The following is a 13,528-nucleotide window of genomic DNA, read 5'->3' as shown; positions in this document are numbered from 1 at the left end:
AGAACCTTCTGTACTTAAACATTTGCAACGTCCTGTTATTTTTTGTATGTTTAGAATGCTGAAATGTTTTTTTTTTTTTTTTTTAATTTGGCCGGGGCTGGGTTTGAACCCGCCACCTCCGGCATATGGGACCGGCGCCCTACCCGCTGAGCCACAGGCACTGCCCAAAAATACTCTTTTTTTTTTTGGTTTTTGGCCAGGGCTGGGTTTGAACCCGCCACCTCCGGCATATGGGACTGGCGCCCTACTCCTTGAGCCACAGGCGCCGCCCGCTGAAATGTTTTTGAAGGTAAATAAACAGTATTACATAAAAAAGAAAAAAAAGAAAGAAAACTAAAGAAAAACATCTGGAGACATACGCTAAAGCTCTGAAGGGCAGCTTTGGTCTAAGTGGAGGGCATCATTTAAAATAGAGCCTGTCCCGCAAGAGGGGCTTACACAAAGGGTTTGGACCAGGGTGCCAAACTGTATCCACCAAGGGCCAGACAGTAAAGTATGTCAGGCTTTATGTTCTGTGGTCCCAACTGCAGACAGCCCTCAGGTACGAACGAGCTAGGTTCTGTAGGTTTGTTCCTAAGTTGAATTTGTATGTAAGTTGGAACAGGTACATCTACCTATTACTTGTAATAGTCCACAAGTGTGAGTTGTATGTAAGATATTTGTAACTCAGGGACGGCCTGTCCTCAACTTTGCCCTTGTAACTAACAGCAGGCACAGTCTGTAAATAAGTGTTCTGATAAACTCCACGTGGGAAAGGAGTCCTCATGGCCCCGACGAGAGCACAGCTGTTTTGGGAGGCAGCTGCTGGGGAAAAGCAGCCAGAAACGAAAGCACATGATCCCAGCAACCACCCTGCGCAAAGCCTGGAATGCTGCAAGGCCAGTGTTCCTGGGAAACAAGAGAACAGTAACTTTTATTCTGGCCCCAGCTAGTGGCCAGTCAAGGGAGTACCTCCTGGATTTGCTGTGAGTCCAAAAATTAGTCCCTCTGCAGAAGGGATGACTTTCTCTGGGGACCGCCACTGCCACAGCCAACTGTACTGATGAATGATAAAAAAAAAAAAAAAAAAAGCCCATGGAACTGTGTTGAGAGCAGAGCCGACTCATGCCCAGACTCCACTCTGCACTTTCTTTCCTCTGTTAATAAAGCCTTTCCAATTCCTAGACTGGCCTTCTCTCCCCCTACTCTTCTCTGGGTCCCCTCACTTTATTTACAAAAAATGGCAGCGGAGTATAGCATTTGAGAGGCCTACTTTGTCAATCCCTGGTTTAGATCACAGGTCACGTGTATAAAATGACTTGCTTATTGTGGACAGGTGACCCTAGTTCTGAAAAAGCGATGGAGTCCTATTTACTTGAAGGAAAGACAACATTAAAACAATGCAAAAACAGCTTAAAATGTCAACAAATTTGCCCTGAGCATAAACAGATACAACAGAAAATCATGAAGAACATGAGATACAGGTGAACAAAATTCAATTGGATAAGTTTGTGAATAATCTAATGAATGAGGAGGTCAGGAGAGAAAAAGAAACAGTGAAAGTGGTTCTGGAAGGTTCGGATGTTGGAGTGAAGTGGATTTACATGGCTCCCTAATCTGAGCAAGCCCATTGAGCGATCGATTTCCACACAGTTCTCGCCTTGACAGCCACAAACGAGAGGGGCACGCAAACGTGCCAACAGCCCCTCCTGTCCTCTGAGCTCCCTGTGAGGTCAGGTCCTCCAGCTCCACGAAACAGGTGGTAACGAGGCAAGACCCGTCCGCATATTTAGACGAGGAAACTGAGAAGCCACAGTACTTCAGGAACGCAGAAGCGGGAGCCGAAGCCAGGTGTGTTTGCCTCGCTTTACTCTTTCCTTGCTGCAAACCTTCTCTGTGCATTAGGGAAGAACCTGAAGGGTGAGAAGGAAGCAGAGGGTGGGAGGGAGACAGAAGGACTCACCCTCTCTTTCGCATATTAAAATTCAGAGAAAAAGGATAGAAAAGCCAGTGAGGGGGAAGCCGCAGCACTGTAGGCAGCACAGGCCGTGGAAAGTCCCCACGGCAGGGACAACTCGAGCAAGGTGCAGGAGCCAACCAGAGACATCATCCAGCTGCTCAGACCCAGATGGGGAAAGGGCAGGAAAGAGACAGAAGAGGACGGGGCAACTCGAGTTTTGACTTTTTCTTTAGAGCCCAACTCAATTTGTGAGGCCGAGGACAATGGATGGGACCTCAAGAGATAAGCAAGTGTCATCAGGCGACACAGAAGCCAACTAGCAGCAATGGGTTTTGCAGGGACGTGCCAGAGGTCATCAACCGTTACCTGAGACTTCTCCATAGGAACAACTTGTTGGCGATGAATCACTTTAAGAATTTCTGCATCTCTTTTCAAGGACTGCCTCAAAGTTCCTGGTGGCTACAAAGAGAATAAAATAAACAAAAATCGGTACTTTCCTTCCACACTCAAAGCACTCTCTCTGCCCACAGGGCCCCGAGCCCTCCAGGACCCAGCACACTGGCAGCCCTCCTGTTTAGTGATGGCCATGGTGGGCACAGGGGTAGCCAAGAGGGACAGTGCCAAGACGCTGAACCAGGGACTCTTGGCAATAACCCACACTCATGATCCCTTCCTGAGTGCCAGAGGCTGTGTCCTTTCTCCACCATACCATGATGTGGCCTCTATCAGTGTCCCCATAGTTCAGATAAGAAAACCAAGGCTCAACCGAGAAACTTTTATTTAACCCACACTTAAACAGTGTTTGGTATATTAACACATAACAACCCAGGTCTTCCCTTAGAGCCAAGGGTCCTTGTCACCATGCTCTGCTGGTTCTTGGATGGGACCAGTGAAGGCCAAGTAGTGACAACCAGCAGAGGAGTTGACACAAGGGAAGCTTATGGGGCTCAGCTGGTGCCCCTGCCCTCCCTTATCACTTACTATTGGTGACATAAGGCAGCACGTGGAATGTTCCACTCACATCTTCAGTACTGTCCCCTATACTGCAAGAAAGTGATGTGTGCACGTGTGTGTGTGTGTGTGTGTGTGTTGTGTGTGATGAGAGCAGAACCACAGCTGAAGCAGCGAGGGTGTCTGCACTGAGCACAGAGGACACACCTGCCGTTGTCACCTGGCAACATTCACGGCTCAGAGAGGTTTGGGCCACACGGCAACGGCTGCTGATGGCAACTCTTGACATGCACGAGAGGGCCCTTGGCAGGCAAGGGGTCACTCTTCTCAGCAGCCTCCCTAAGAATGCTATGACATTTGACATCAACACTTAGGACAGCATTTAACCTCAAATATTCATACTCACCAGATGGTTTGCTTTTGTTTCTAGATCATGTGCAAATGATAAAAGATTCACTTTTGCAGGGGATTTACCAGTCTACAAAAGACGTGCAAAAAAAATACGTCAAGGACATGGGACCTTTACACCCGAACAGCATCTGACAGGCAACAGATTCAACAGGGGTCCCTAACCATAGAGACTCTCACACAGGGGACAACATCTGCATCCTATTATACATATAAAACTGTATTATTTTTACTCAATAACATTAGTCAACCATAAAAAGGAAGGCAGTACCGATACACGCGGTGACATGGATGAACTGCAAAAGCGTGCTGGGTGACAGAAGCCGGGCACAAAGGTCACGTATGACATGATTCCATGTATGTGAAATATCCACAACAGGTAAATCCATAGAAAAAGGACAGAGATGGGTGGTGGCCAGGGGTCTGCGGGACGAGGGCGTGAGGAGGAACTGGTACCATGCACAGCATTTCCTCTGGGGTGATGGGAATGATTTGCAACCACCAGTGGTATTTCTGTGCCACTGTGAATGCCACTGAATCACCCCACATCACTTCAAAATGGCTAGTCTTACACGAATCTCATCTTAATCAAGAAAATGACAAGAACGAAAAAGGACATACACAGATGCAATGCTCTAATGTCCCCTAGACGAACAAGCACGATCACCAGGGTCATACCTGAGACAAGTAGGAGGCGTAGTCCACTGAGTCTATTCCAGAGCCAGCAAAATCATTGAGGTTGGCTCTTCCATCTCGATCCAGCAGGACGATGTTAACTTGGACATTAAGATTTTCAAATTCATTGCTTATCCTGCCAGTATGCTGCATGAAAAGAAGAAAAGTTCTAGACCAATCCATTATTCCCAAGCGTGTCGTAACAGTAGTAGAACTACACAGGATAAAACCCCGCACGTGCACTGAGCTGGCATCTCTTCCTGCTCCTTCCGCATGGCCAGCACCCCTTGAGATGAGGAGGTGGGTGCAAAGGAGAGTAAGATTCCATCTCCCGCCTCAAAGACCTTGAAGGAACAAGGCTTTGTCAGAAAAGAAGAATATGAAATTCCTAAGGATGCCAGGGGCTGAGAAGAGGCGTCCAGGGACAGGAGCCTCTGGTCTTGACAAATAGAGAAGCTGGGAGGGACCAAGCAGGTTGACATTTCAGGAAAGAGACTAGTGGGCAGTAGAGCTGGGCGGCAGGAGGACAGGGGATGCCACTTGGGGAACAGTGATTGGTTACTTGGGTGAAGACCACGGGAATGTGGTGCCAGGAGTGCACTGGAGTGCTGAGTGTCCTGGGCACACCCTGAAAGTGTCACCCACCGTACTGCATGAAGGAAATGACCCATGGCATGGCGGCATCTATCTGCATTATATAACATTATATAAAGTGACATTATGTTTTATTTACGCACATGTAAAGGAACATTTAGGAACGGTAAATAAATACAAAATTCATATACAGCTTTTGAATAAACCTCGACACACTGGAAAACCATCAACTCATCATGGTGTCACGGTACGGCTACCAGCCTCTGTGACGTGGATTGGGCGAGCCATGGGGCTGGGAAACAGCCTCCTCCCTTGGCATCTGCTATCATTCTGGAACCTGAGAGAAAGAGGGCTCTGTAGACCGATTCCTTCCTGCACATCTGAGGCCGGAAGCAGCCTGCAGGTATGGGCAGATAGGGATGGTTCAGCTAATTGTACTCTAGGCCCGCACGGCAGAATCTCTCTTGCCTTTTCTTCTGGCCAGTGTGCTCTGGAATGGCCTTTCCTCAGAGTCTTTGTTTTGGGGGATGGGGTATCTCTATGTTGTCCAGGCTGGCCTTGAGCTCCTGGGCTCAAGTGACCTCCCTATCTCAGCCTCCAGAGTGGCTGGGATCACAGGTTATGAACCACTACACCTGGCTCTTTGGGGTGTTTAGACTCAAGACTAGTGTGGCTCCAGCAGAAGAGGAGGGTATCACTCCACTCCATCTGCTTCTATCCTGTTTCTTGACGGTGAAGCTCACTGGAGCCCACCCTGGAGTCCTAGGACCACAGTGTGATTCACAAGGGATGAGGAGTGTGGACCATACTTCATGCCAAATGTCCAATTCCAGCACCTGGCAGAAAGACAGGATGATCCTAGGGAGCAAACTTCCCTGGGGAGCAGGGGGACTGGTTCCTACAGGAACACCTACACTCAGTGAAATGACATCTTTCCCCATGAAGAGTCACAGTAAGGCCCATCTGGAGTTTACATTCCACGCTCAGAAATTCCACTCGAAAACCTGAGGCTGTAAGAAGGACAACTGCTTAGGGGGCGAGACCATGTTCTGCAGCTCGATCACGGTGAGGATGGCACAGCCGTGTGAATGTCCCGTCACTTTCACATGGTTCATTTTATCTTATCTGAATTTCGCTTCAATTTTTAAAAAAGAAAAGATGACTGGATTTAGTAAAGAAATGCTGTAGGTTCCGCAACGCTCTAATGACTTGCCTCGTTAATGCTCAGATGTTTGCTGAGGTTGAAGAGATTCTCCAGGCGCAGAGTGGCGTAAGTGCCTCTGCTTTTCTTGCAGTCACTATGGGGTTAAACAGAGAAATCATGACCCAGAAAGATCGTGAAGGTAAAGTCTACAAGTATCATTCGTAATATTGGGTTTGGGATAAAATTTCTTTCCGAGTATTGTATCCAGAAACCCAGTTTTCACTGCCATGGGCTGAGTAATGGAAACAAGGGCTTTTCTCTATCCCTGGACTTTATACTTGGCTCAAAGTGACAGTGGGAATTTAGAAAGTTCCCAAAGGACAGCCCACTGCCGCCCACCTCCCAGCCTGTGCCCATGCCCCTGGCTCAGCCCAGGTGCCTTTTTAATTCTCTTTTGCTCAGCCAATTCCTACTCACATGTGACACCAGCTCACATGCCACTTCTCTCAGGAAGCCTTCCCTGCTCCCCCTTTCCCCAGCTGCACAAGATGCCCTCCTGGGGCTTCCACAGAAGGCTCAGTGCATTTCTGTCACCTGCAAGTATTGCCCAATTCTAGAAGACTTCTGTATGGATCTATCTCTGTACTAGGTTTTCCTTGACAGGAGGATCAAGTCTAATTCAATTTTGCACAACATTGCAGGTCTCCTCAGTTACTCAAGGTCCTCATAGAATAACGAAAGTAGTTGTCAACATGGTACCTGGCTCCCAGAGTATTGTGAGTGTTAAAGAAATGTATATATATGTATATATATAAACTGTACATATATGTATATACATGTAGGTGCCAGCTCTTATAATTTTTTTAAAATTACCATTCTTATTACTCAGCATTGAATTTGTTTATTGTATAATACAAACAGTAGCAACAGGTGGGTGTGACATGTGTTGATTCAGCAATGCACCCAACACCCTGACTTGACCATAATGCAATGTGTCCATGTAGCAAAATTGCACTTGTACCCCAGAAATACATACAAATAAAAAATAAATTGGTAAAAAGAACCAGTACCCACATAGTTATATGTATTTTAAAATAACTTCTGTGTGTCTGTTAGAGGAACAAATGGATATTTAATAATGGAATGCATGCATATTTGACAATATTTTTTAAAGTGCAAAAAAAAAATGTTGCCATGCCTAAAAGTGTTATCTGACAACTGACAGAATGTTTGGGAAGTCTCTTGAGTGCCAAATGATGGCTAATACTACTAAGCTATATGATAATGCCAGGCACAGGGTTAATATTTGCTTAAACCTACATAGAGAAACTTTAAGAGGGTAATAAATATTAAGAATGGTGGTTTCCATGTAGAGCAGCAGTTCTCAACCTATCAGTTGCAACTCCTTTGGGGGTCAAACAATCCTTTCACAAGGGGTCGCCTATATACATCCTGCATATCAGATATTTACATTACTATTCATAATAGTAGCAAATTACAGTTATGAAATAGCAACAAAAATTATTTTTGTTTGGGGGTCACCACAATATAAGGAACTGTATTGAAGGGTCTTGAGCCCAGGAGCTCAAGGCCACAGCATTAGGAAGGTTGAGAACCACTGATGTAGAGGATGGAGAAGGCCCCTGGGCAGATGAGGACCTGTGTCTGTCACCTCTGAGACATTCTGCTCTCAATGGGGTCATCCTATGCATTTTCGGTTTCATTCCTAAGAGAGCATTGCGTTAACACACACCATCTTCTGGCCCTCTAGTCTCACCACTGGTAGAAACAAAGTGTCATTGGTGTTTAAAATGCACTCTGTAAATTGGTCACTCTTAAAGTGACTTCCTGCTCTATGGCTCAGAGCTACTTGTGGGTTCACACAGCAGACCAGACACCTAAGGCAATGAACCATCAGATCCAGAGGTACATGTTACCATCTGGGAAAGATACTTGTTGCAAAGCGAGCAAAGGGTCACCTTTGATTTAGGAAGAAAGGAATATTATGTTTTGTCTGCAAAAAAAAATTTTAAACCCTCCATATTTCTTTGTGAGAAGCTTAAGCAAGAGAGAGACTGTCAGCTGTGCAGGAGTCAGGAGGAGGACCAGCTTGGTCCGGGTCTGGATGGAGGACAGAGGGTGTGAGGGGTCTCAGGAGGTAATTCTCGGGGCATACAGAGGTCGCCAGGCTCTTCCATGTGAGAATGTGCCTGTCTGGCTGAATGACCTTGAAACACACTGGCTTAATGGAGCTGAGATGGATGCAAAGAGGAGGAAGAAAGTGACCAAAGCCAATGAGAAGAGTGCCACACCAGGGAGGATGGGGCAGGACTTCTGCTGCTCAGCCTTGAAGGGGATGGAAGGAACATCCTCCCGGGCTCATCCTGCTGCGACCTCGGTGCCAAGAGAGGGTGTCCCCCCTTTTGGAGGCACAAAGGTTAAAAAAAAAAAAAAAAAGGTTTTCATTACACAGGGAAACAATCTGTGGCTCATCAAAAATGCATAAAGTAGGACCTTGAAAATTCCAGGAACGTGTAAAAGGTTTAGAGAGATCTGTATATCAGACGACGTCCGAGGACATCAGCACTAGAGCTGTACTGTAACGTTCCCCAGCATGCTCCTGCGTCAAAGGTGGAAAAATGCAGGGTGATCATAAGAACAGATGTTAATATATTTCATCAAGTTCTCATGTGTCAGGCATGATTCTAATCTCATGTTTTTCACTTAACCCTAAAATAACCCCAGGGTCAGAATTCCTATTAAGGTGATTCCAAGGGTACAGTGTCTTCAGGAGCTGAGCAGGGGACTGGAGCCCGGGAGACCTGACCACACAGATCAGCCCTTTAACAGGCATCACTATTATCTTGGTGATTTGAACCCATTGACTTAATTCTCTCTCTCTCTCTTTTTTTTTTGAGACAGAGCCTCACTCACTCTGTCACCTTGGGTAGAGTGCTGTGTCATCGCAGCTCATAGCAACCTCAAACTCTTGGGCTCAAGCAATTCTCCTGCCTCAGCCTCCTGAGTAGCTGGGACTATAGGTGCCCACCACAACTCCTGGCTAGTTTTCTATTTTTTTTTCTTTTTTCAGTTTTTCTATTTTTAGTAGAGATGGGGTCTAACTCTTGCTCAGGCTTGTCTTGAACTCCTGAGCTCAAGTAATCCACCTGCCTCAGCCTCCCAAAGTGCTGGGATTGCAGGTGTGAGCCGCCACGCCCAGCTCACTCATTTAATTCTCATTACATGGCTCTCACTTTGGGCAAGGTGGTTCTTGGGTAATTGTTCCACAGGGTCTCACTAATCACCTTAGGGTCGCCTAAACCAGCAAATCTCAGGGATGACTGGGGACAGGGAATTTGAGTTCTCACTTTCTGGGGTCTCAGAGGCTTTCAGGGAAAGGATTACGTTTTCTGTATCACTTTTACTGTTTTTTTTTTTTGCTAGGACACCTTACCTCTGAAAATGCAAAGTTAGATCATTAAGATTACAAAACACACTGAAAGCCAAATTTCATCCTGAAAAAAGGGCATTTTTAGAAGCAAAATGCATAATGCAATTATTGATACCTGTAAACTTGTTCAAAAGTGAGCTTAATATCTGATTTATTGAATATCACACCAGAGAGATAGTATTCCCAGTTCTCATTTAGTAAATAGGGTGTGTCCAAAACCTAGAATAAATTAAAAGCATTTTTTAAAAAAATAGACAGTTTTACAATAACACATACATATAATACAATGAATATTCTGTTAAATATATATTTTTCAGATTTTTCTCATTGATTCTCAACTTAAAGCTAGAAAATAATAGTGTGATTGGAATAAATCAATTGGCTGCTGGATAGCATCAATCAGAATTATTTAAATAATTTTTTCTTTTGAGAATGGTTAACTTTTTGTTTTGGAGACAGAGTCTGACTCTGTCACCCTGGGTAGAGTATTATGGCGTCATCCAAGCTCACAGCAACTTCAAATTCTTGAGCTTAAACAATCCTCCTACCTCAGTCTCCCAAGTAGCTGGTACTACACGTGCCTGCCACAATGCCTGGCTAGTTTTTCTACCTTTAGTAGAAATAGGGTCTTGCTCAGGCTGGTCTCAAACTCCTGAGCCCAAAAGATCCTCCCTCCTTGGCCTCCCAGGGTGCTGGGATCACAAGCATGAGCCACTGCACTTGGCCTAGAACTGTTAACTTCATCTTAGGAAAATAGCACATGAAAAATGGGAATGAACAGGCAATTTGATTCAGAACAGCTAAGATAAGTCCATGAAGCAGTGGGTCCAGCTCTTTCCTACTTCTCTCTGGACAAAATTAATTAAAATTCACACAGTCGCTGTTGGTACCCTTGTATATTTAAGATGGTCAAGTTAGTGCACAACTGTGTATGTGTCTAATAAGTGTGAGTGGTTTAAAATATCCCCTACAGTGTAAGAATTACCTTTCACCCATGTGGTAAAGAAGCCTGGTTTGATGTCTTCTTCTTAAATTTTCTCAAGAGCCCAAATGCAGGTAATTGGACCCATCGATGCTTTCAATTTATTCTCCTTTGACCAATTGAGTAACTAAAATACCATGACAACGGCTAGTGACCTTAGTAGTCATTTGCCTGATTTTAGAACAGATCGAGGTGGAAAATGTATTTATAATAGAAAAGAAAAATAGAAATATGCAATAGAACCTCCACGGTTGACCACCTTAAGGTGACCAGATTTTCATAGACCAACATGTACCACATGTCTGTATCAGTAGGACAGCAGGCCTCCTTCTTTATGTTGATCAGTTCCACATGCTGACTAGTTTGTGACAGTCCCTTGGATGGTTTAACTTACAGAGAGGTCTACTGTAGTTTAAAAATCAAAATCTAGGGAAAACCCTGGAAATCCAAAGTTAGGAGAAAGTGAAGCTTGAATTCAACTCCTGACTGCCCAGGGCTTTGTCGGGAACACGCCTCTACCATGAGACACTTTAATCTCTTTCCCTTCAAATTTAGGGCCCAAATCATCTGCATGGACGGCTCTATAAAGTCCTGGAACGTGTGGGAGCAACCAGGTAATCTATCTTCTGGTATTCTCAGCCACATTTAGAAACTACTGCTGAGAATTTTATTCTTCCAGAATATCACAATCCACAATGAAGAGTGGCCTTAATTCCTGGCACTGATTTCACTTACAATCAGAAAATAAGCACACTACCATATGTATTTTTTTCTTACTCTTACAAATAGAAAATATCTCAACTTATTAATTTAAACCAAACTGCCCACGTGTTCGCACCTCTCTTAAAATAATCCACAATACATGGGAAATCCAAGTGCCTATTCAAGTTACCTATAATGGGTAGGAAAACCATATTTACCCGGAATAACTTTCCGTTTTTGTAAGGTTCACAGATCAATTTTTCCATATTTGCACCAATGACAAAAGTGAGAGTCACGATGATCATGAATATCCAGCAAAAGAGGAAACTAAATCCAACCCCACTGGAAAAGAATATAAATAAAGTTAGTAATTCTACAGGCAACGATCCAATCTTACCTACCAGGGCTTACTAAATCTACCTATTCAAGGGATGAGATGGATCACGAGTCTCCAGCATTTTGTAGGCTAAACAGCATTTTGTAGCCTACCCAGTGGTTAAGGAGTTAAGAGAGAAAATGGTCAGCACAGTGACCAGCACGGCGCCCTGACAACCACACGTTGCCTGGTCTGCTCACTGTCTACACGGCGGTTCAGAGCATGGAGTCAGGTGAATGAATTGATGCTTTGTGCAAAGCAGACAGTGGAGGGAGGTCTTGAAAGGGTAACGTGGCTCTGCACCCAGTGTGTTGGTGGAAAGTGACATGCACCCGCTCCAAGTGACCCTGAGGGGCTGAAAACAGAGCATGAGAACTCCCTTGGCACAGTGTCAAGGATGGTAGGACAGGCGCCAAGTGGGTGGGATGCCACTGCAGAGGCTGTCATCATGGCCCTGATGGTGGCTTGACGAGGCAGGGGTGGCGGAGTCAGTATGTGACAGAGATGTAACCCAGGAAGCAGCAGCAGCAGGACAAGGTGAAGAGCTGCATCCCAGCCGTAAAGGCCAGGAAGGCCCCCCAGGGCGAGGCAGGGAGCACTGTTCTCTGGAGGGGCAGAGAAGAGGGCGCAGATGTTGGTCTTACTACCAGCGAGACACTGTGACTACGCTGTGAAGGAGTCAGGCTTACGTCTGGAGCTCTGATGTCTGGGCTACAGACATATATTAACTAGGGAGTCAGCAGCTTAGAAATGATTTCTTATCCTGGGGACTGGCTTGGAGAGACAGGCAGCCAGGTCTAGGTCTGGAGGACATCAACATTTTTTTTTTTTTGCGATACAGTCTCACTTTGTCACCCTAGGTAGAATGCTGTGGCATCATAGCTCACAACAACCTCAAACTCTTGGGCTCGAGATTCTCTTGCCTCAGCCTCCCCAGTAGCTGGGGCTACAGGCACCTGCCACAATGCCCAGCATTTTTAGAGATGGAGTCTCGCTCTTGCTCAGGCTGGTTTCGAACCCGCGAGCTTAGGCAATCTGACTGCCTCGGCCTCCCAGAGGGCTAGGATTACAGATGTGAGCCACTGTGCCCAGCCAGGATGTCAACATTTAAATAACAGGTGGTGGAAGAACGGCCAGCCAACAAGACCTAGCCGAGGAATAGTGATGTCACCAAAGGGAACAAAAGGAGTGCTGCAGGAGGAAGGAGTGACCAGCTTTGGCAAACATGCTGTCCCCATAGCTCTGGAGACAGAAGTCACTGTTGAGTTAAAATGAATGAAGCAATAAGGGAGGAAAGCAATTTGTAGCAGGCTGGGGTTGCTGGAGACAGGGACCCATGCCATGGCATGCGGGGTTCTCCCAAGATGTCTGCTGTGCTGGGAGAGCTCAAGGCAAGAGGGGGAGCTTTTATTTTTGAAGATGGGAGAGAACAGAACACAGCTAAGTGTTGAGAGAAGAGTCCAGGAGAGAGAAGGGATGACCCCGTCCCCATATTCCTGGGATGGCCAGAAGAGATGGGACGAAGAGCTCAGATGGTGGGATTGGTGTTGGAGGGACATAGAGAAGGGACAGATGTGTTGAAAGCAGTTGCATCTGGAGGTTTGGGGATGGGAAGTCATGTGATGGCTTTTATTTTCTCTGTGAGGAAGGAGGTAAAAGTCATCTCCGAAGAGAAGGGAAATAGATGAAGATGGTGCTATCAGTAGGAAAGCCCGGGGCAGGAAGGTACAGGGAGGGTTCTTCGGGGTTGGGCTGGAGAAGAAAAAGAGAGAAGAGGGGAGGGGAGGGAAAAGAAGAGGAGGAGAGAAAATGGCCAGGCCACGACAGGTCTGTCTGAGGCAGGGATTGTAAGTTTGTAGGGACACTCATTGTGTCCCATGGTGTGACTTTTCTCAACAGTGGTCAGCTGTCCAGGTGTGGACACAGAGAGGACAAACTCTTAGCTCCATCTAGGGTGGAGTTGTCGAATCAGTGGGAAGCCTGCTGGGAGGGTATGGGCTGATGTGGTTCTCAATAACCACAGCATCCTCTGCCAGGGACTCAGTTCAGACCCTGTTGCAAAGCCCTAAAGCCAGAATTATAAAACACTTACATGTCTAAAATGAAAAGCAAGGGATCTTCACCAAAAGGGCCCCAGGTGAGAGCTTAGGGATTTGAGCCAGGGCCCTACCGGGGTCACCAGGGCTGTGACCATGCGTGCCTGCCATGTCTGTATGTCAGGGTCAGACAACTCATACAACCCGTGGACAGTGCGTCTGGAAACAACTCCATTACCCCAAATAACAGTTAACATTCCCAGCCTCTAC

The 13,528-nt window shown here is 46.0% G+C and overlaps 1 protein-coding gene across 1 annotated transcript in view; it reads right to left on the bottom strand.

Moving 5' to 3' along the window:
* PROM1 (prominin 1) overlaps positions 1-13,528 on the bottom strand; it is a 116,609-nt gene that overhangs the window by 17,597 nt on the left and 85,484 nt on the right. Inside the window, exons 14-19 of the mRNA XM_053578081.1 lie at positions 11,065-11,188; positions 9,278-9,381; positions 5,781-5,865; positions 3,977-4,120; positions 3,297-3,368; positions 2,306-2,398 (exon numbers count right to left, since the gene is read on the bottom strand). Coding sequence (XP_053434056.1) covers positions 2,306-2,398; positions 3,297-3,368; positions 3,977-4,120; positions 5,781-5,865; positions 9,278-9,381; positions 11,065-11,188 — 622 coding nt within the window. The remainder of the gene's footprint in view (positions 1-2,305; positions 2,399-3,296; positions 3,369-3,976; positions 4,121-5,780; positions 5,866-9,277; positions 9,382-11,064; positions 11,189-13,528) is intronic.

Source organism: Nycticebus coucang, chromosome 23 (genome assembly GCF_027406575.1).
Source record: "Nycticebus coucang isolate mNycCou1 chromosome 23, mNycCou1.pri, whole genome shotgun sequence".
In the NCBI taxonomy this organism is placed as follows: Eukaryota; Metazoa; Chordata; class Mammalia; order Primates; family Lorisidae; genus Nycticebus; species Nycticebus coucang.
This window is presented reverse-complemented; position numbering and strand designations above follow the sequence as displayed.